Raw genomic sequence first — 21,242 nt, forward strand, 5'->3', positions numbered from 1 at the left:
GGTTATTATATAATGATAAAGGGACCAATTCAGCAAGAGGATATAACAATTCTAAACATACATGTACCCAACACCAGAGCACCCAGTTATATAAAGTAAATATTACTATACGTAAAGGGAAAGATAGACTCCAATATGATAGTAGTTGGGGACTTCAGCACCCCACTCTCAGCTTCGGACAGATCAGCAAACTCCAAGTACAGTGAACTCAAAGAGACCACACCAAGAAACAGTCAAACTTTTGAAAGCCAAAGACAGAGAAGTGACTTGTCATACACAAGGGATTTTTTATAACATGATCAGCAGATTTCTCACCTGATACTTTGGAGACCAATGTATTCAAAGTGCTAAAAAAAAAAAAACAAAACCAAAAAACTCAAAACCCTGTATACAGCAAAATTGCCCTTCAAAAGCATAAGGAAATTAAGATGTTCCTAGATAGACAAAAGCTAAGGGAGTTCATTACCACTAGACGTGCCCTGCAAGAAATGCTTAAGGAAGTCCTGAAAGGTGAAATGAAAGGGAACTAGACAGAGGGGACAGTGCAGATTCAGGCAGGTGCAATGGCTACTGGGGAAGACCCAGCCAGTGGGGCTATTGCCAGCATCCAGTCAGCTGCCACCTTCCCTGACCCCAGTGTCAAGTGATGCGCAGGGTGATCCAGGTGTGTGAGGGGCAGCTGGATGTCCAGACTGAGGGCACTGGTGCCATCAGTGGCTATCCTGCCACTCAATTTGTGACCCAGGTGGTGATCCAGGGTGATATCACCAGTTATGATGCAGTTAACACAGAGGGGAAAGCTGCTGAGATACACTATACTTTCCCACCCCTGCAGTGGGAGATGGGGCAGGGGGTACCATATCAGGGAGTACAGCTGCTGTTGTTACTACCCAGGGCTCAGAGGCACTGCTTGGGCAGGTGACTCTTCCTGGCACTGGTCAATTATTTGTGATGATGTCACCACAAGGAGTACTGCAGGGAGGAAGCCAGCACTTGATTGCCCCTAGGACTCAACCTTATTTATCTGGAGGTAACACCATTGTAAGTCAAGAAGCATCTCTATCTATCTGTGAACACACAATGTGAAATCAAATTGAGGCCATAAAACAGTTGAACCTCGTCATAAGAGTGACTCATTGGTGTCACTTCTAAGACCGAGAAAAATTCTATTTTTATGCAGAGACCATTTGTTTTTTAATTAAAAGACAACTCTTTTTCAAAGAGGAAAAAAATCAACTCTTTTTTCAGCTCTCTCAGATGCAGAAATGTAATTATCAGCATCCCTGTGCTGGGAGCAATCATTAGATTTTTTTAGATTTTTAAAATATACTTCATTATGTTTCACTGTATTCATTCTTTAGTCAGGGATGTGAGGGATAGAATAACATTTAGAATATCTGTACAGTTTGTATATAATGTTCTTATTTCTTGTTGCTTTTATAGGTGGAAAAAATCTAAAATCTCCTCAAAAAGTAGAGGTCGACATCATAGATGACAACTTTATCCTGAGGTGGAACAGGAGCGATGAGTCTGTTGGGAATGTGACTTTTTCATTCGATTATCAAAAGTATGTGACTCTACTTACTGATTTGTCAGAATGACCTGAATAATTTTTACAAGTTTAACACCATAATTTTCAGATTTGGAAAGTATTTGGTTTTTCTATTTTTTAGAAATGTTATGCCTATTTTACATAATATTTTTAACTTTGTTTCTGTAGAGACTTAGTCAAATACATCTTTGGGTGTTGAAGCAAAAAACTGGGGATGAGGATGGTAGACAGCGTCTCTAACCCATAGCCATTCCTTCTTTCTTCTGGGTGTTCCAGCTTCTTTCAATATAAGTTAGGGTCTGAGCTAGGGTATATCTTGAAGATATGACATAGTACTCCAAAAGGCCCATCCAAGACCTTGGAATAGGCCACCAGATTTCCTGTGATCAGGCTTTCCTATTATCTCCATGATATTCTATATTTTAATTTTAGATACGCTTTTTTTTTTTTTGAAATGGAGTCTTGCTGTGTTGCCCAGGCTGGAGTGCAGTGGCACAATCTTGGCTCACTGCAACCTCCACTTCCCGGTTTCAAGCGATTCTCCTGCCTTAGCCTCTCGAGTAGCTGGGATTGCAAGCACGTGCCACCATGTCTGACTAATTTTTTTTATTTTTAGTAGAGATGGGGTTTCGCCATGTTGGCCAGGCTGATCTCAAACTCCTTACCTCAGGTGATCTGCTCACCTCCGCCTCCCAAAGTGCTAGGATTACAGGCATGAGCCACTGCCCTGGCCTAGATACACTTTGTAAATACATTGTTAACTGGGCATGGTGGCATATGTCTGTAATCCCACCTACTTGGGAAGCTGAGGCAGAAGAATCGCTTGAACCCAGGAGACAGAGGTTGCCGTGAGCCAAGTTTGCACCACTGTACTCCAGCCTGGGAGACAGAGTAAGACTCCATCTCAAAAATAAATAAATAAATAAAATAAAATAAAAATCAATATATTGGACCTTGCATTTCTAAAGACTCAGTTTTTCTGGAGTGTCGATGTCTCTTCGTTAGTACTTTCTACTTAATTATTCAAGAGGAGAGGCAGACAGGAGGAGGAATATAGAAGGGAACACAGATCAGGAAGTACAGTACTTTGCCTTCTGGTTATGTGTTGGGGCCCCACCTGCTAACCATGTTCCCCTGTCCAAGAAAAAGCAGGCAATGAAGAAATAAGGCATTAGGTCCTCCAGAACCAGGATCCCACCACTTCAGCCACAGCTGTGACACTATTCTCGAGTTGTAACTAAAACTGGGATATGAATCTCACAGCTTCAGTAATTGTGTATGCATATATAAATAAATACACACTGTATATATACATATATACAGTATATATACTGTATATATACATATATACAGTATATATACTGTATATATACATATATACAGTATATATATACATACTGTATGTATACATATACACACATTGTGTATACATACATATACACACATTGTGTATACATACATATACACACATTGTGTATACATACATATACACACTATATATACATATACACACTGTATATATATGTATATACACACACAAATTCATATATGACTTTTCTCAGAATTGATAATTTAAAATTTTTTACCTCTAGAGATTTTCATTAAATCGAACTTTGAGTTTGGTTACCAGTTTTGTTTTTTCCCTCAGTTTGGAATTTCCTTATGAACAACTATTTTAGGTAGAGAAGGAATTATTTCAGATACCCTTATTTAATGTTACTTGTATAAAGAAACTATTTGCAAAATATGCATCCAACAAGAGCTTAATATCCAAGGAGCTCAAACAATCAACAACAAAACCCAAATCCATCAAAAGGTAGGCAAAAGATATGAATAGATATTTTTCAAAAGAGAACATACGGTGGCCAACAGGTATATGAAAAAATGGTCAGCATCACTCTTATCATCAGAGAAATGCAAACAAAACCCGCCATGAGATATTGTCTCCCCGCAGTCAGAATGGCTGTTATTAAAAAGTTAAAAAAGGCTGGGCATGGTGGCTCACACCTGTAATCCCAGCACTTTGGGAGGCCAAGGCAGGTGGATCACCTGAAGTCAGGAGTTCGAGACCAGCCTGACCAACATGGTGAAACCCCGTCTCTACTAAAAATACAAAAATTAGCCGGATGTGGTGGTGCATGCCTGTAATCCCACCTACTCGGGAGGCTGAAGCAGGAGAATCGCTTGAACCCAGGAGGCACAGGTTGCAATGAGCTGAGATCGTGCCCCTGCACTCCAGCCTGGGTGACAGCAAGACTTCATCTCAAAAAAAAAAAAAAAAAAAAAAACCCAACAAATATTGAATATATTTCATGCCAAACACTCTTCTGACTGCTTAGAATGCCTCAGTGAACAGGAGAGGCAAAGATGGCATGAAGTTATATTACGAAACGGATTTCATGAAGTAAATATTACATTAGTTACATATTCATATTTCATATTCTGTTCTGAGCTAATTATTGCATGTGATAATGGTTTTTTTTTGTTTTTTTTTTTTGGGATGGAGTCTTGCTCTGTTGCCCAGGCTGGAGTGCAATGGCACAATCTCGGCTCACCACAACCTCCACCTCCCAGGTTCAAGCGATTCTCCTGTCTCAGCCTCCCGAGTGCCTGGGATTACAGGCATGCACCCCTACGCCTGGCCAGTTTTGTATTTTTAGTAGAGACGGGATTTCTCCATGTTGATCAGGCTGATCTCGAACTCCTGATCTCAAGTGATGTACCCCGCTCAGCCTCCCAAAGTGCTGGGATTACAGGTGTGAGCCACCGCACCCGGCCAATAATGATTTTTTTAAGAAAATATAAAAGTAGCTTCTGCTGCAATATCTTGATTAGATGTGAAACAGTTTTAATGGAGCATGCATCAGCATCTCCTGAAATAGGAAAGACAGATGTGAACAGTGAGGTTGGGTTGAAATTATATTAAGTTTTAAATTTTTGATAAGGTTTTCTGTTTATAAAGAGAGCTTCTGGATTTTTAGAAATAGATTCTGATGTGGAACCTTTTCAAGAATGTTTAAGGTATTTTTAATGCCAGCTCTAATCTCAGGCCTCAGATATGTAAAAGTGGAAGTGAAAACTGGCCAAGAATGAAGTATTTCATATGCTAGTATATATTTTTGGTAATTTCTTAAAATTGTTTCCATTTTGAAAAACAAGGTAGACTTGATTTGGTTCAGCAACAAAATTATTTTGGTATTATCTCTGGTTTCTAATATCTAAATCATCTTTAAAATGGCATCTGTGATATTATTAAAAATAAATAAATCAGCTAATGAATTAGGCTTGACAAAAATGCCTTCCCAGAAGATAGTTTCTCTGCTACTTACGGTCAATGGGCTTAACATAGGTAAAAGTTTGGAAATCTGCTAAATTGGCCGGGCATGGTGTCTCACGCCTGTAATCCCAGCACTTTGGGAGGCTGAGGTGGGCAGATCACCTGAGGTGAGGAGTTTAAGATCAGTCTAGCCAACATGGCAAAACCCCATCTCTACTAAAAAAAAATACAAAAATTAGCCAGATGTGGTGGCACACGCCTGTAATCACAGCTACTCGAGAGGCTGAGGCAGGAGAATTGCTTGAACCTAGGAAGTGGAGGTTGCAGTGGGCCGAGATTGCTCCACTGCACTCCAGCCTGGGCAGCAGAGTGAGACTCTGTCTCAAAAAAAAAAAAAAAAATGAAATCTGCTAAGTTCATTTCTATCCCTCACTTTCCCTGCAAGCTCTTCTTCCCCTTTCTGGGCAACATGTCCTTTTCTGCTTTAGGGACTCCATGCCCACTTGATTCTTCATGTTGGCCCCTTTTTCGAAAGGAAGAATCTAATATCAATCACTTCAGCTTTCTGATTGGCCAGTTCCACTTCCAAAAATTTATTTGTTTATGTAAACATTTTAAGTTTTGTGGTTTCCTATGATGTAATAGAAGAAATTACGGAGACAGACAAGCAGAAGGGATGGTTTGCTTTTGGAGAGGGCAGAGGAAACCTTGAAACCATACTGATTCTGAGGTCTTTCTTAGGGAAGGTAAGTCTATTCATAGGAGGAGGTCAGAAAGGAATCATCAAATCCAATTCCCCAGTTTCTATTTAATTTTATTTTATTAAGTAGACAGGGTCTTGCTCGGTTGCTGAGGCTGAAGTGCAGTGATATGATCATAGCCTACTGCAGCCTGCAGCCTGCAGCCTTGAACCCCTGTGCTCAAATGACCCTCTCACCTCAGCCTACCCAGTAGCTAGGACTGTGGGCACATGCCACCATGCCCCGCTTTGCCTTTTTTTTTAAATTTCTCATAGAGACAGGGTTTGCTATGTTGACCAGGCTCCGAACTTTCAATAAGGAAGATAAGATCCAGAAACACAAAATAGTTTACCAAAAGTCACACAGCTATTTTTAACAGAGCCAACATACTAAATCCACTTTTACCTTATGGGTCATTTATTTCTCTGCTTCCTTGAAATCCTGAAGCAACCACCCACAAAATTATATAAAGAACTGTATTTTAAAATTCAATTTTATAAGTAATAACTTGGCTTATATGCATTGAAAAAGAGTGGAAGGGTGTACGCTAAAATGTTAATAGGACATTAGCTCAAGTAGAAGAAATAACTCTTAAACCAAAAATAGAAATAACTCTTAAACAAGAGTTATTAAGAGTTAAGAAATAACTCTTATACCAGTAAAATAGAAAGTATTTGACAGTTATATTTATACATTTGCTCACTCATTCATTTGTTTTTTTTACTTTAAAGACCTGGGATGGATAATTGGATAAAATTGCCTGGGTGTCAGAATATTACTAGTACCAAATGCAACTTTTCTTCACTCAAGCTGAATGTTTATGAAGAAATTAAATTGCATATAAGAGCAGAAAAAGAAAACACTTCTTCATGGTATGAGGTTGACTCATTTACACCATTTCGCAAAGGTAAGAAAAAGTTGCTAGCTGAATTATATTCTTTAGTAAATATTACCAGAGCCATTCATTTGCATGATGCAAAATCTAACATCTTTTAAAAAGAACAAAAATTCCCTTAAACCTGTATCTTCTTCCTGCTATGGCTCCATTTGTCCTGCTTTCCCTGTAGCAGTAGTTCTCAAAGAGTGGTCCTCAAGGCCCTTTCAGGGGGCCGTAAAGACAAAGCTATATTTATGAAAAATCTAAGACTTACTTGCCTTTTTTATTTTTGTTCTTTCTTGTATTCACAGTGGAGTTTTCTAGAGGAGGCTGTTTGATGTGTGATGTGGTGATATGGTCACTGATTTAATGTAGAATTCAATGTGAAATTCATCTGCCTTCTTTATTAATCCAAACATTCAAAAGATTTGGAAAAAAATGTAAAACAGCACCACTCTGAAGTTTTTATGTTCCTGTGGCAAATGTTTGTTACCATCAAATAGGTTTATCATTGTTATTTCTTTTTTTTTTTTTTTTTTTCCTTTTGAGACAGAGTTTTGCTCTTGTTGCCCAGGCTGGAGTGCAATGGCATGATCTCGGCTCACTACAGCCTCTGCCTCCTGGGTTCAAGTGATTCTCCCGCCTCAGCCTCCCCAGTAGCTGGGATTACCGGCATGTACCACCATGCCCGGCTAATTTTGTATTTTTGGTAGAGACAGGGTTTCTCCATGTTGGTCAGGCTGACCTCGAACTCCCAACCTCAGGTAATCCACCCACCTCAACCTTCCAAAGTGCTGGGATTACAGGCGTGAGCCACCATGCCCAGTCCATTGTTATTTCTTAATGGATTAATTAGTTAAAATGGATTGAAAACTTTACCAGTTTTAATGTTTAATATGCTAATATAAAAATATACAGCCCACATAAATAACGGCTGTTTGGGATTCTCAATAATTCCTTTAAGAATGTAAAGGAGCTGAGTGTAGTGGCTCACACCTGTAATTCCAACACTTTGGGAGGCTGAGGTGGGAGGATCACTTGAGGCCGGAAGTTCAGGACCAACCTAGGCAACATAGTGAGACCCCAGCTCTACAAAAAATATATAAAAATTAGCCAGGCATGGTGGTGCACACCTGTAATCCCAGCTATTCAGGAAGCTGAAGAGGGAGGATCACTTGAGCCTGGGAGATCAAGATTTCAGTGAGCCGTGTTTGTGTCACTGCACTCTAGCCTAAGCAACAGAGCTAGACCATATCTCAAAAAAAAGTGGGGATCTTGAGACCAAAAGGTTTGAGAACCACTGCCCTTTACCAAGAATGATCTGTACTCCCTTTCTATACTACCTATCTTCCCATTCCCTGTCAGCCCTCTCCATTCAAACTCTGTTCCTCATCACTATTAAAATCACTCTTTTCGGCCGGGCATGGTGGCTCACACCTGTAATCCCAGCACTTTGGGAGGCTGAGGCAGGCGGATCACGAGGTCAGGAGATTGAGACCATCCTGGCTAACATGGTGAAACCCTGTCTCTACTAAAAATACAAAAAAAAAAACTAGCCGGGCATGGTGGCGGGCGCCTGTAGTCCCAGCTACTCAGGAGGCTGAGGCAGGAGAATGGCGTGAACCTGGGAGGCGGGGTTTGCAGTGAGCCGAGATCGTGCCACTGCACTCCGGCCTGGGTGACAGAGCGAGACTCCGTCTCAAAAAAACAAACAAAAAAAACCACTCTTCTCAAGGTCACAGCAGCCTCCACAATGCCAAGCAAATTCCCAGTCCTCTTCTGGCTTCATCCCTCTGTAGCATAGATGTGGTCATCACTCAGTTTTTCCTTTACTGGATCTCTAGGGCACTGCTCTTTCCTAGTTCTCCTCCTGCTCATTGATCGCTTCATCTTCCCGACTTTTCAGTGTTAGACTGCTGCCGGGCTCAGTCGTTGAACCTCGTCTCTTTCTGTATCACTCCACTGGTGATCTTACAGCTTTCTATGCTATCTGTATGCTCTTAACTCCCAGAAGTGACAGGCACATATTAAGTGCTCAGAATTTTTGTTGAATGAAGGTTTTGGCATTGTATTCATAAAGTTCCATAGTAATTGTTTTGATTTTTTTGCAGCTCAAATTGGTCCTCCAGAAGTACATGTAGAAGCTGAAGATAAGGCAATAGTGATACACATCTCTCCTCCTGGAACAAAAGATAGTGTTATGTGGGCTTTGGATGGTTTAAGCTTTACATATAGCTTAGTTATTTGGAAAAACTCTTCAGGTGTAGAAGTAAGCATTATTTTTACCTTTGTTTAATCGATGTGAGAGAAAAATTAGATGAATTAATCCTAAAATTTGACTTTATACTTTTTTAAAGAACCAACTTATATTTTTATTATAGGAAAGGATTGAAAATATTTATTCCAGACATAAAATTTATAAACTCTCACCAGAGACTACTTATTGTTTAAAAGTTAAAGCAGCACTACTTACGTCATGGAAAATTGGTGTCTATAGTCCAGTACATTGTATAAAGACCACAGGTAAGGAAGATGTTTTGTTTTAGGTTCAATAAATATATATACAGATTGTCAATTTTGGCATCTTCCTCATATTGCTGAAGTTTACATGATAGGTTAATATATGTTAAAAACATTGTAACATTTACATAAGCAAAATAAATGTTACTTGGGATTTTTGTCTCAAATAGTAATGAAAATTAATTCTACTTAAAAGTTCAGGCTGGGCATAGTGGCCCACGCCTGTAATCCCAGAACTTTGAGAGGCTGAGGTAGACGGATCACTTGAAGCCTGAAGTTCGAGAACAGCCTGGCCAACATGGGAAAACCCCGTGTCTACTAAAAATAAAAAATTAGCTGGGCGTGGTGGCATGCACCTGTAGCGGTAGCTACTTGGGAGGCTGAGGCACAAGAATCCCTTGAACCTGGGAGGTGGAAGTTGCAGTGAGCCAAGATCTCGCCACTGCACTCCGGTGGGGAGCAAGTGGGACAAAGAGTAAGCCTCCATCTTAGAAAAAAAAAAGTTCAAATATTTTGTAATGACAAAACTTTTCATTTGTTCAGAATCCACATAAAGCGGGAGGTAGCTGAACTGTGAGTTGTGCAAGTGGGAAGAAAAGGTGGGGAAGTAGTTGCTAGTAGACAAATTATTCTTCCAGAAAGCATACCTTTGTAAGTGGAATGTTAAAATATAAAAGCATCCTGATATATTTAGTCAGTAACATCTTTCCAATAATTAAGGTCAAGGGCAGGAGCTGGGATTTGTTTATTTTAATTGTAAATTTCATATGCTTTTTTTTTTAATCAAACATTACAGAAGGGTTTAAAGTGAAGTCTTCTCCTCCTCCCTTCTTATCCCCAATTCCATTCACTAGAGATAAGCATTGCTTAGCAGTTTGTGTATATCCCTTCACAACTTTTTTCAGGACTGATGTCAGCATATACACAGACCCACAGTTTCTTGGGTTTTGTTTTTTAAAATTACAAAATAAAATCTTACTAGAAGTATTTTATAGCTTGCTTACTTAACCCAGTGTGTTGGGGATATCATTCTATATCAGTCAATACAGATCTATTACATTCTTCTTTTTTTTTTTTTTTTTTTGAGACAGGGTCTCACTCTGTTACCCAGACTGGAGTGCAGTGGCTCAATCTCGGTTCACCGCAACCTCTGCCTCCCAGTTTCAAGCGATTCTCCTGCCTCAGCCTCCCGAGTAGCTGGGATTACAGGCGTGTGCCATCATGCCCGGCTAATTTTTGTATTTTTAGTAGAAACAGGGTTTCACCATGTTGGCCAGGCGGGTCTTGAACTCCTGCCCTCAGGTGATTCATCCACCTCAGCCTCCCAAAGTGCTGGGATTACAGGCGTGAGCCACTGCGCCTGGCCTGCAGTCTTTCAAATGGCTGCATAGTATTACCTAGTGTGAGTACAAACCGTATTTAACTATTACCTTATAATGACGAAATGTGGCCTTTATCTTCTTGCCAGTTATCTCACTTGAGTAAAAATGTGTGCTTTTTTTATCTGTTCTTTGGCTTCTAGTTGAAAATGAACTACCTCCACCAGAAAACATAGAAGTCAGTGTTCAAAATCAGAACTATGTTCTTAAATGGGATTATACATATGCAAACATGACCTTTCAAGTTCAGTGGCTCCAGTAAGTTCCATTCCATAAATTTCCTTTTGCCCAGTTTGTTTTGATTATGCTTCTTTTCACTCTGCGTCCGTCACCAGGTCCTTGCACACAGAATGACCGACTGGGAGGTGGGTGCGATATATTGGAAACGTGAGAAATCTCATTTCTAACCCCAGTTCTGCCAGTAACTAACTGGATGACATTGAGCTAATCGCTTAACCTCCATGGGCCTCAATTTCTTCACTTGTAAAATGGATGGATTCTAATATCTGGGGTTCTTACTGGCTTAAGAAAAAACAAAAAATTGTGACTAGTTGCATGTGTTATTTCCCCAATCTGGAAGACTTGACACTTGACCCTGATCTTTTTCTTAAGAACTCACTTCTTCTATGAGTCCTTAAAATGATCTCAGTCCACTCACTTATTCAATTCAAAAAATTAGCCTTCCTATTTTCTTTATTACTTTAGTGGTTTTGACAAAATTTTGTAGTAGTTACCTCGGTGGGAAAGAAAGTTGGAAAGAGCTATGTTCTGTGTGGTTGAGCAGAGGCTAGCTAAACACGCATGAAGTCTAGGCACTGCATAAATGAAAGAGAACTGGCCTGGTGCAGTGGCGCATGCCTAGCATCCCAGCTACTCAGTGGGCTGAGGCAGGAGGATTACTTGAGGCTAGGAATTGAGGCTGCAGTGTTCTATGATCACACCTGCTAGTAGCCGCTGCACGGGAGCCTGGCAACATTGTGAGACCCCCATCTCTAAAAATTAAAATTTAAAAAAAGCTGATAAAAGAGAAGTGCATGTAGTTTATATTGATTGGAAAATTGTAGGAGATGGATAGAGAAAAGAGAAGAGGAAAATTAAGTAGAAGGAAAAGTGGGTTATGGGGAGAAAAGAGATGGAAAGATAGATATACTTTGGTGGCAGAGGAGTAGAGAGAGCAAAGGCAAGTATAGCTAAGACAGGAAAGGAAAAGTCAGAAGAAACTGGAAAGAAGCAGAAAAAGTGAGGGAGAAGGGAAGTGTGAGTACTGCTATGATCAGTTTCGCTCTATCTTTTACTGTTAATTTTTTACCAAGGGTGACTGGTAGAACGCAAATGCATTTATGTGCATATGTGCCCCACAATGCACATATAACCTCACAAACCAATCAGGAAACTGTTCAGTAGTCTTTTGTGTATACCTCACTTTCAGAAGTGAATAAATAATAGGGTCACCAAATAGATAATGAGAGATATTTCTGATAGCTGATCTCTAAGCTTCTTTTGGGTACTTACCATATTGTACAAAGCACGGAAGAAATGGAAAGAGTCAGCAGAATCAAACGTGGTTCAAAAATTGAAAGCAGTTAGCCGACATTGCAAAGTGTTGTGTAGTTTAGGACTAAAGAGTGGTATACAAATTATAAGGGTTGCAGAAACTGAAAATGTAAAGGTGAATAGGGGCTAAAGAGATCAAAGAAGCCATAAGGAAAGAGATGAGGTATGAACAAGGCCTTGATTGTTAATTCAGATTTTTTTTAAGTAGACAACTATTAGATATCAGTTTTCTATGTCTGTAACAAATTACCACAGACTTAGCAACTTAAACAGCTGTTTATTGTCTCAAAGTTTCTGTGAGTCAGGAGTCCAAGCGTGGCTTAGCTGGGTCTTCTGCTAAGCAGTCAAGGAGTCAGTCATTCGTACAAGACTTGGGGGCCACTCCCAAGCTCACATGTTGTTGGCAGAATTTATTTCTAGAACTCATGGTGGCTCGCTTCTTAGAGGCCATCACAAAGGGAGAGTCTGACCTCTAGATCCTTTTTCTTTTTTGAGACGGAGTCTCACTCTGTCACCCAGACTGGAGTGCAGTGGCACGATCTCAGCTCACTGCAACCTCCGCCTCCCGGGTTCAAGTGATTCTTCTGCCTCAGCCTCCCAAGTAGCTGGGACTACAAGTGTGCACCACCACACCCAGCTAATTTTTGTAGTTCTAGTAGAAACGGGGTTTCACCATGTTGGCCAGGCTGGTCTTGAACTCCTGACTTCAGGTGGTCCACCCGCCTCAGCCTCCCAAAGTTCTGGGATTACAGGCGTGAGGCACCGTGCTCAGCCAGTTTTTTTGTATTTTTAGTAGAGACGGAGTTTCTCCATGTTTGCCAGGCTGTTCGCAAACTCTTGGCCTCAAGTGATCTGCCCACCTCAGCCTCCCAAAGTGCTAGGATTAAGAGGCATGAGCCACCATGCCTGGCCTTTTAAGGGGCTCATCTGATTAGGTCAGGCCCACCCAGAATAGTCTCTCATTTGATTCAACTGATTTGGGACCTTAATTACATCTGTGAAATACCTTCTCTTCTGCCACTTAATGTAACCTAATTATGAGAGGAGGGCCTCCATCGTATTTACAGGTCCTGCCCATGCTCAAGAGGAGGGGATTATACAGGATGTGTACACCAGGGGGCAGGAATCTTGGGGGCCATCTCAGAATTTTGCCTTCTCCAGTGGGGAGGATGTCCTTCTAGAGTAGCAGAACATTTGGACACCAGGTTGCAATGGGAAGAAAGCTGAATAAGTAGAATGGGACAAGATTAGGGTCAACCTCAGGCTGTCCTGTAGGCTTTTGGGGATTTTGTGTTGGGGTGATAGTTAACCTGAGCTCTGGATTTGAGGAAGGTGCACACGGCGACATGGTATGTGGGAGAGTGGACTAAGGAGACACTAAAGAGAGACAAGGAAACCAGTCAGGAGGCTATTAGAGTTCTGGGCTTGAACTGAGATGCTTTTAGCTGTTGGTTTCTGGGCAAGTTACTTCACGTCTTCAGTCTCGTACTTACACTTGCTCTCATAACCCCGCAGTGTGTCTCTATTTTAGCACTTAATCATTGTCCATTGGTATGTTGGCGCATGTTTATCAGCTGGCTTTGCAGAAAGAAAAAGTCCTATTTTGTAGTGTTTGCTGATTTTTATGATAGAAATATTCCCACCATGGCCACTTTCAAGCCACCTGATGTCCCTGAACGTGGAGTTGGGAAGATATGCATAGTAGCACACCACTATCATATAGCTACAATAGATAAAGATAGCCCGAAGAGCTTAGAAAATAAAATGTAGTAAAATAATTAGGACAAGATGAATTTATTACCTCTGTCTTTAAAACAATTTTTTATTTGCAAATTTATATAACTTAATTTTTAGTAATGGTTTTTTTTAAAAAACAAGTTTGTACTTTGGGAGGCCGAGTTAGGTGGATCACCTGAGGTCAGGAGTTGGAGACCAGCCTTGCCAACATGACGAAACCCCCTCTCTACTAAAAATACAAAAATTAGTCAGGCCTGGTGGCGTGCGCCTGTAATCCCAGCTACTCAGGGGGACAGAGGCAGGAGAATTGCTTGAACCCAGGAGGCAGAGGTTGCAGTGAGCCAAGATCCTACCACTCCACTCCAGCCTGGGTGACAGAGCGAGACTCGGTCTCAAAAAAAAAACCAAAAAAAATAAACCAGCTTGCAGCATTCCTGGAAATTCTGACTAACAGATGTTCTTGCATATTGATATGAGCCACCTCCAGCAGAGACAACATGATCACAGTCTGGAACAGTCTTTGGTTTTCTTTTATGTTAGATGCATATCTCTTCCATTGTTTGTGAGTTTCCTGAGTGTGGATACTATTTATTTCTGTAACCTTAGCCCCTAACATAGTGTCTGGCATATTGTAAATACTTAACAAATATCTAATGAATTTAAAAAATATTTGTCTTAAAAGCGCCTTTTTAAAAAGGAATCCTGGAAACCATTTGTATAAATGGAAACAAATACCTGACTGTGAAAATGTCAAAACTACCCAGTGTGTCTTTCCTCAAAACGTTTTCCAAAAAGGAATTTACCTTCTCCGCGTACAAGCATCTGATGGAAATAACACATCTTTTTGGTCTGAAGAGATAAAGTTTGATACTGAAATACAAGGTAAGGCAGTAGTTTTTACTGCAGATTGTAATTCTCTGGTGCAAGTTCTTAAAATTGTTTTTCTAATTGAACATTATTTCTTTGCAAATTTTTTCTAGCTTTCCTACTTCCTCCAGTCTTTCACATTAGATCCCTTAGTGATTCATTCCATATCTATATCGGTGCTCCAAAACAGTCTGGAAACAAGCCTGTGATCCAGGATTATCCACTGATTTATGAAATTATTTTTTGGGAAAACACTTCAAATGCTGAGGTAAAAAGACTGTATAGTATAATTTTGTAACTTAGAGTTATAACTATGATTTGGGTAAATAAAGCTTGAATTTAAAATTTGGGGGAAATTTTTAAACTTTATGTGGGCTGGATGCAGTAGCCTGTAATCTCAGCACTTCGGGAGGCCAAGGCGAGAGGATTGCTTGAGCCCAAGGGTTTGAGACCAGCCTGGGCAACATAGGGAGACCCTGTCTCAATAAAAATTTTAAAAAATTAGCCTGCTGTGGTGGCATGCACCTATATTCCCAGCTACTTGGGGTGGGAGGATCACTTGAGCCTGGGAGGTCAAGGCTGCAGTGAGCCATGGTCGTGCCACTGCACTCCAGCCTGGGTGACAGAGTGACTGACAGCCTGTCTTTAAAAAAAAAAAAATGTGATTAACTCAGATATTAACAAAATGAAGAACATGAGCATTTTTCATGTTTTGCACTGTAGAGTTATGGGTGAGCTGCATCTGGGCCCCAGTTTGCTTTTAAAATACAGATTCCTGAGCCTGTTGTTATTGAATCATTATCTCTGGGGATGGAACTCAGGAATTTGCATTTTTAACATGATTCCCGTGTATTCATCTAAACCTGGGATTCTCAGCACTATTGACATTTGGGCTGGATAGTTCCTTGGGAGGGGGCTGTCCTGTGCAGTGCAAGATGCTTGGCAGCATTCTGGTTTCTGCCTACTAGATGCCAGTAGTGTTCCTTCCTAGTTGTGACAACCAAAAACATCTTCAGATATTGTCAAATGTCCCTGGTGGCTCCTCCAAGGAGACAAAAATTGGTTCTTATGGGACAAAAGAATTTATGTAGTACAGTTTGTTTTCCTCCAAAACCATTGGAAAACATTCTTCCAAAGTTCAGCTTTGCCCAACAAAATCTTATTCCTTAGTATTTAATTTTATGATTGGGGAAGGATTAGGAAAAAAATTGCCCAAAAAGTTGTTTAGTTGGGGAGGTAATGAAAAAAGGGTTGACAAACACTGGTCTAAACCCTAAAATTCAGATACCACTGACAAAGATAATATATACCATCAGATAATATACATGTTTCCCAGATCACTTCCCCCTCATTGAATTGTAGTCAAGAATCGACCTTTAAAACTCCTGTCCAGTCAGGCTGGTAAATTCTTTAACTTCACTTCATTTTCTATTGGAAATCTAAGCAAATTCCATTGATTTGGCTGCTTCCCTTTTTAACTGTCTGACAACCCTGTAACCATAGCTTAATGTAGCCCATTGAGAATTATGGTCAGTTTTCAGATGTCTGTAGATCAGACAAACCTAAATTTCTATCTCACACTGCTAAATTGTGTAACCTTACGTATGCAAGGTGCTTTACCTCTTGGAGACTTTGCTTCCTCTTCTCTGAAGTGGTGGTAATCATAACAACTAAATTTTTCAAAAGGATGTTTATAAGGTTTAAAAGGAAGTAACAAATATGAAAATACCTAGCACATTGCTGGACAAGTAGTAGAGATTCAATAAATTGTAGTTGCCATCTTAGTCTATACTGGATAATATATCAATAATTGTTACTATAGAAATTCTTATTGAATACTTATATGTAAGGTACTATGCTAAGTATTGCACATGAATTGTCTCAGTCATTCTTCAAAACAACCCTGCCGGATGATGTGATTGGTTAAATTGCTGTTTGGCAAATACTTGGGATGGTGACTTCATCCCTGCGTCACCAGACTGTAGATGCTGGAGCCCAAGTAGATGTGCTGAGAACAGAGGCCTTAAGTGTGCTTGCAGGGTTTGGCTTGGCTCTTGCACTGCTCCTGTTTGCCAGGAAGAAAACGTATTCCACATAGTCTCTGGTCCAAGGAGGATTAGAGGCTGCTGGAGCTGACCTAAACCCCATGCACAGCCTCCATGGGAGCTGCCCAGCCAGTCTGTAGACTTGCGAGTGAGAAACTACATAATCGTGTTGTGAGCCACTGAATGTTAAGGCAGTTCTGTTATCTATATATATATTTTTGTTTGTTTGTTTGTTTGTTTTTGTTTTTTTGAGACAGGTTCTCATTCTGTTGCCCAGGCTGGAGTGCACCCATGTGATGTCAGCTCAGTGCAGCCTCGACTTCCTGGGCTTAAGTGATCCTCCCACCTCAGCTTCCCAAGTAGCTGGGACAACAGGCACATGCCACCATGCCCAGCTAATTTTTTGTATTTTTGCTAGAGATGGAGTTTCACCATGTTGCCCAGGCTTTTTTGGTGGTGGTGGTGGTTATTGTTTTGGAAATAGGGATTTCCTCGGCCTCCCAAGTAACAGAGACTACAGGCTCACACCACCATGCCTGGCTAATTTTTTTGAAATTTCTTGTATAGACAGAGTCTAGCTATGTTGCCCAAGCTCGTCTTGAACTCCTGGGCTCCAATGATCCTCCTGCTTGGCCTCCCAGAGTGCTGGGATTACAGGTGTGAGCCACCAGCTTGTTAGACATTATTCTGGCGATAGCTGACTAATACAGATAGAAGCAATAACTGTCCCGATTTTATAGATCAGGGAATCAGGTAGAGAGAAATTAAATAATGCTTGCAAGACCACACAGCTGTAAGTGATACCTCTTAATAAGGCAGTTTGAGGCCAAAACCCCTACTCTTAACCATTCTGTCACTAATCAGAGGTAATACAATGGCAGTTACCCCAGACTTGGCATGTACTTGTAAATCAATTAGAATTCTCTTAGGAATAGATCATATGCTTTTTTGGCAGCAGCATTTTTAACTTTCTGATTTGGTTATAGTGGTGTATCTAAAACAAATTTATATTTCTTACACATATACTCTGTAATCCCAGTACTTGGGAAGCCGAGGTGGGTGGATCACTTGAGGCCAGGAGTTCAAGACCAGCCTGAACAACATGGTGAAACCCCATCTCTACCAAAAAAAAAAAAAATTAGGCGTGGTGGCATCTGCACCTGTAATCCCAACTGCTCAGGAGGGTGAGGCAGGAGAATCGCTTGAACCCAGGAGGCAGAGGTTGCAGTGAGCCCAGATTGCACCACTGCACTCTAGCCTGGGTGACAGAGCGAGACTGTCTCAAAAAAACAAAACAAAACAAAACAGAAAATACATACCAACTACGTGGGAGAGGCCAATGTTAGACTGAACATAAAAGAATTGAGAAAGTACATATTCCCTGATTTCATGAGGTAACTAAATTTTATCAATGATTTAATTATATTTTCTAGAGAAAAATTATCGAGAAAAAAACTGATGTTACTGTTCCTAATTTGAAACCACTGACTGTATATTGTGTGAAAGCCAGAGCACACACCATGGATGAAAAGCTGAATAAAAGCAGTGTTTTTAGTGACGTTGTGTGTGAGAAAACAAAACCAGGTCAGAATCTTCTACTGTCTTTTTAAAAAATTTAACTAGACATAATAAAAGTAATTCTATACTGTACATTGAAAGTTGTAAAACATTTTCTCTTTACTGCAAAAAATATATAGGAACAATGTTTTCTTCATGAACTACATGAATCAAAAGTAGACTTTTTAGAAAATATTTGTAATGCTTAACTCTCAAGTCGGTGTTGTTGGATGCTTTATGTTTCATCCAGTATCCCTATAATTAATTTCCTTAATTTATTGCTCTTTAACATTTAATAAGACTATTAGTTTTAAATTTTTAAAATATAATCCTTAACATAATTATCACGTAGAAATCACTTAGTTCAATTGTGAGTTTTCTTAATGTGGGAATTGGTTTAGTCTCATTTTCTATTTGACAATTTCTAGTGTTGAACAGCAGAGGCTTAGTCACAGAATATCTATTAAATTTTGCTAGTTGTATGGTGTAAAAGTGCTGAAGGATACTTGCATGTTTGGCCTTTATGTCAATATTGTATTTCTCCCTGAGGATCTCTTACTTCAGTTCCCACACCAATCTTTAAATGTAAATGTCATTGCCTACGGTTGCTGTGGACTCAGTGCTACCAGAAATATTTTTAAGAGTATTATTTAATAGATTTTATATTTCCTTTCATGTGGCTAGTCTTTCACACAGCTGTCAGCACTGTTAAGGCATTTGTATGTCAAAATATATGCTAAATATCACGTATATCTTTTTAGGAAATACCTCTAAAATTTGGCTTATAGTTGGAATTTGTATTGCATTATTTGCTCTCCCGTTTGTCATTTATGCTGCGAAAGTCTTCTTGAGATGCATCAATTATGTCTTCTTTCCATCACTTAAACCTTCTTCCAATATAGATGAGGTATGTTACTTTTTTAATTTTTTTGTCAACATCTAGGAAATGAACAGAAAATATGTTTGATTTCAACAGGATATATATAGGTTTTCTTGATATCCAGAAAATAATAGAGACTGATTTGGGTATTTTCTTCAAAGCTTTAGTCAATTAACTTTAAAACAGTAACTTAATGTAATAACATAGCATGAGATAGTAATGATTGTCCTTAATTTTGTATTTTTCTGGCAATTCCTAGATTCACTGTGGCATTTGTTTTACCGTTTAAAGCCTGTGATTCTTGGCCAAGCGTGGTGGCTCACGCCTGTAATCCCAGCACTTTGGGAGGCTGAGGCAGGTGGGTCACTTGAGGTCAGGAGTTTGAGACCAGCCTGGCCAACATGGAGAAACCCTGTCTCTACTAAAAACATAAAATTAGCCGGGCGTGGTGTGGCACATGCCTGTAATCCCAGCTACTCGGGAGGCTGAGGTAGGAGGATCGCTTGAACCTGGGAGGTGGAGGTTGCAGTGAGCCAAGGTCGTGCCACTGCACTCCAGCCTGGGTGACAGAGCAAGACTCTGTCTCTAAATAAGTAAATAAAGTCTGTAATGTGATTCTTCTCAGTACAGACAGTCCCCAGCTTATGCTGTTTCAATTTGTGATGCGGTTGTCAGAACATAATTCCACTGTAAGTTAGGAGCATCTGTATATATCCAGAAGACTGAAATATTCTATCAGTGTAGAAAGTATATTCTGTGGATGAAATCACACAAAACAAAATAACTAAAAACATGAGACTTTTTTTTTATGACACATCACAGTTTTTTGTTTGGCACGTCTATGAAGTTAGCATATTAAAAGAAAGCACTGAATGGTGAAGGCCTAAGCATAGAATCTGTTCCTGGGAAACCATGTGCTCATCTAGGGTGGGTTTTATGAATTTGAGCAAGTCACTAAGGGCAGGTAAGCAAGTACCCTTGGCTGTAAACCACCCCGTAGAGGTGTGAGGAGCAAAGGAGATAAACCATAAGAGCCTTACCACTCTAAAAATGCTCCATAAATATTAACAATTTTACTATTATACCCGAGTTTTTAAATGTCATTCCTGTGTACTCTAATATTCATAGCTATTATTTAAAATAGACTTAAAAACTAGTTACAATAGCTAATAATTTCTCAGTTGTGCTTCTTCTGGATATATATGGGTTGGATACAAACATTTTTATTATTTCAAAAAAAAAGGTCATGATCCCAGAGCCCGCCCGCTCCTGTCCTTTCCCATGTTCTTCCCCACCTATCCCGATGGCACAGTGTACCTTTCTTAGGTACTCTTCAAAGACTCACCACAAAAGGTACTAAGATACGAGTGACCTCACTAATGATGCTTTTAAACATTATAAGGCAATTAGTATGTTCTTAGGCAACTTTTTAATATGCGTGCCAGAAGATAGGTTTTCTCAGTAATGGACGTAAGAAACTAAAGCTATTATAACTAGAAAAGAAATTTTTATTATTTTAAATAATTGATTTCTACTCTTTCCCTTTTTTTAAATTAGTATTTCTCTGAACAGTCATTGAAGAATCTTCTGCTTTCAACTTCTGAGGAACAAATCGAAAAATGTTTTATAATTGAAAATATAAGCACAATTGCTACAGTAGAAGAAACTAATCAAACTGATGAAGATCATAAAAAATACGGTTCCCAAACTAGCCAAGATTCAGGAAATTATTCTAATGAAGATGAAAGTGAAAGTAAAACAAGTGAAGAACTACAGCAGGACTTCGTATGACCAGAAATGAACTGTGTCAAGTATAAGGTTTTTCTGCAGGAGTTACACTGAGAGCCTGAGCTCCTTGCCTTCCTGTCAGTAACTACAAAGAGGACATTTCCCTGTTTGGGGGAAGAAAAAACATCTTCAGATGATAGGTCCTAAAAATACAGGCGTGGTGGCTCACGCCTGTAATCCCAGCACTTTGGGAGGCCGAGGCAGGCAGATCACGAGGTCAAGAGATCGAGACCATCCTGGCCAACATGGTGAAACCCCGTCTTTACTAAAAATACAAAAATTAGCTGGGCGTGGTGGCGGGCGCCTGTAGTCTCAGCTACTCGGGAGGCTGAGGCAGGAGAATCACTTGAACCCAGGAGGCGGAGGGTGCAGTGAGCCGAGATCGCGCCACTGCACTCCAGCCTGGCAACAGCGTGAGACTCTTTAAAAAAAAAAAAAGAAGAAAAGAAATTAAAAGAGTTGAGACAAA

General features: G+C 39.9%; 1 protein-coding gene and 1 pseudogene across 1 annotated transcript in view; both read left to right on the plus strand.

Moving 5' to 3' along the window:
- IFNAR1 (interferon alpha and beta receptor subunit 1) overlaps positions 1–21,242 on the plus strand; it is a 30,157-nt gene extending 8,915 nt beyond the window's left edge. Inside the window, exons 2-11 of the mRNA XM_054468293.2 lie at positions 1,444–1,567; positions 6,301–6,476; positions 8,558–8,715; positions 8,828–8,969; positions 10,489–10,603; positions 14,319–14,518; positions 14,617–14,771; positions 17,982–18,132; positions 18,867–19,012; positions 20,543–21,242. Of these exons, the coding sequence (XP_054324268.2) occupies positions 1,444–1,567; positions 6,301–6,476; positions 8,558–8,715; positions 8,828–8,969; positions 10,489–10,603; positions 14,319–14,518; positions 14,617–14,771; positions 17,982–18,132; positions 18,867–19,012; positions 20,543–20,776 (1,601 nt within the window). The 3' untranslated portion in view covers positions 20,777–21,242. The remainder of the gene's footprint in view (positions 1–1,443; positions 1,568–6,300; positions 6,477–8,557; positions 8,716–8,827; positions 8,970–10,488; positions 10,604–14,318; positions 14,519–14,616; positions 14,772–17,981; positions 18,133–18,866; positions 19,013–20,542) is intronic.
- LOC129022695 (upstream stimulatory factor 1-like) lies at positions 371–1,284 on the plus strand (annotated as a pseudogene).

Source organism: Pongo pygmaeus, chromosome 22, assembly GCF_028885625.2.
Source record: "Pongo pygmaeus isolate AG05252 chromosome 22, NHGRI_mPonPyg2-v2.0_pri, whole genome shotgun sequence".
Classification (NCBI taxonomy): Eukaryota; Metazoa; Chordata; class Mammalia; order Primates; family Hominidae; genus Pongo; species Pongo pygmaeus.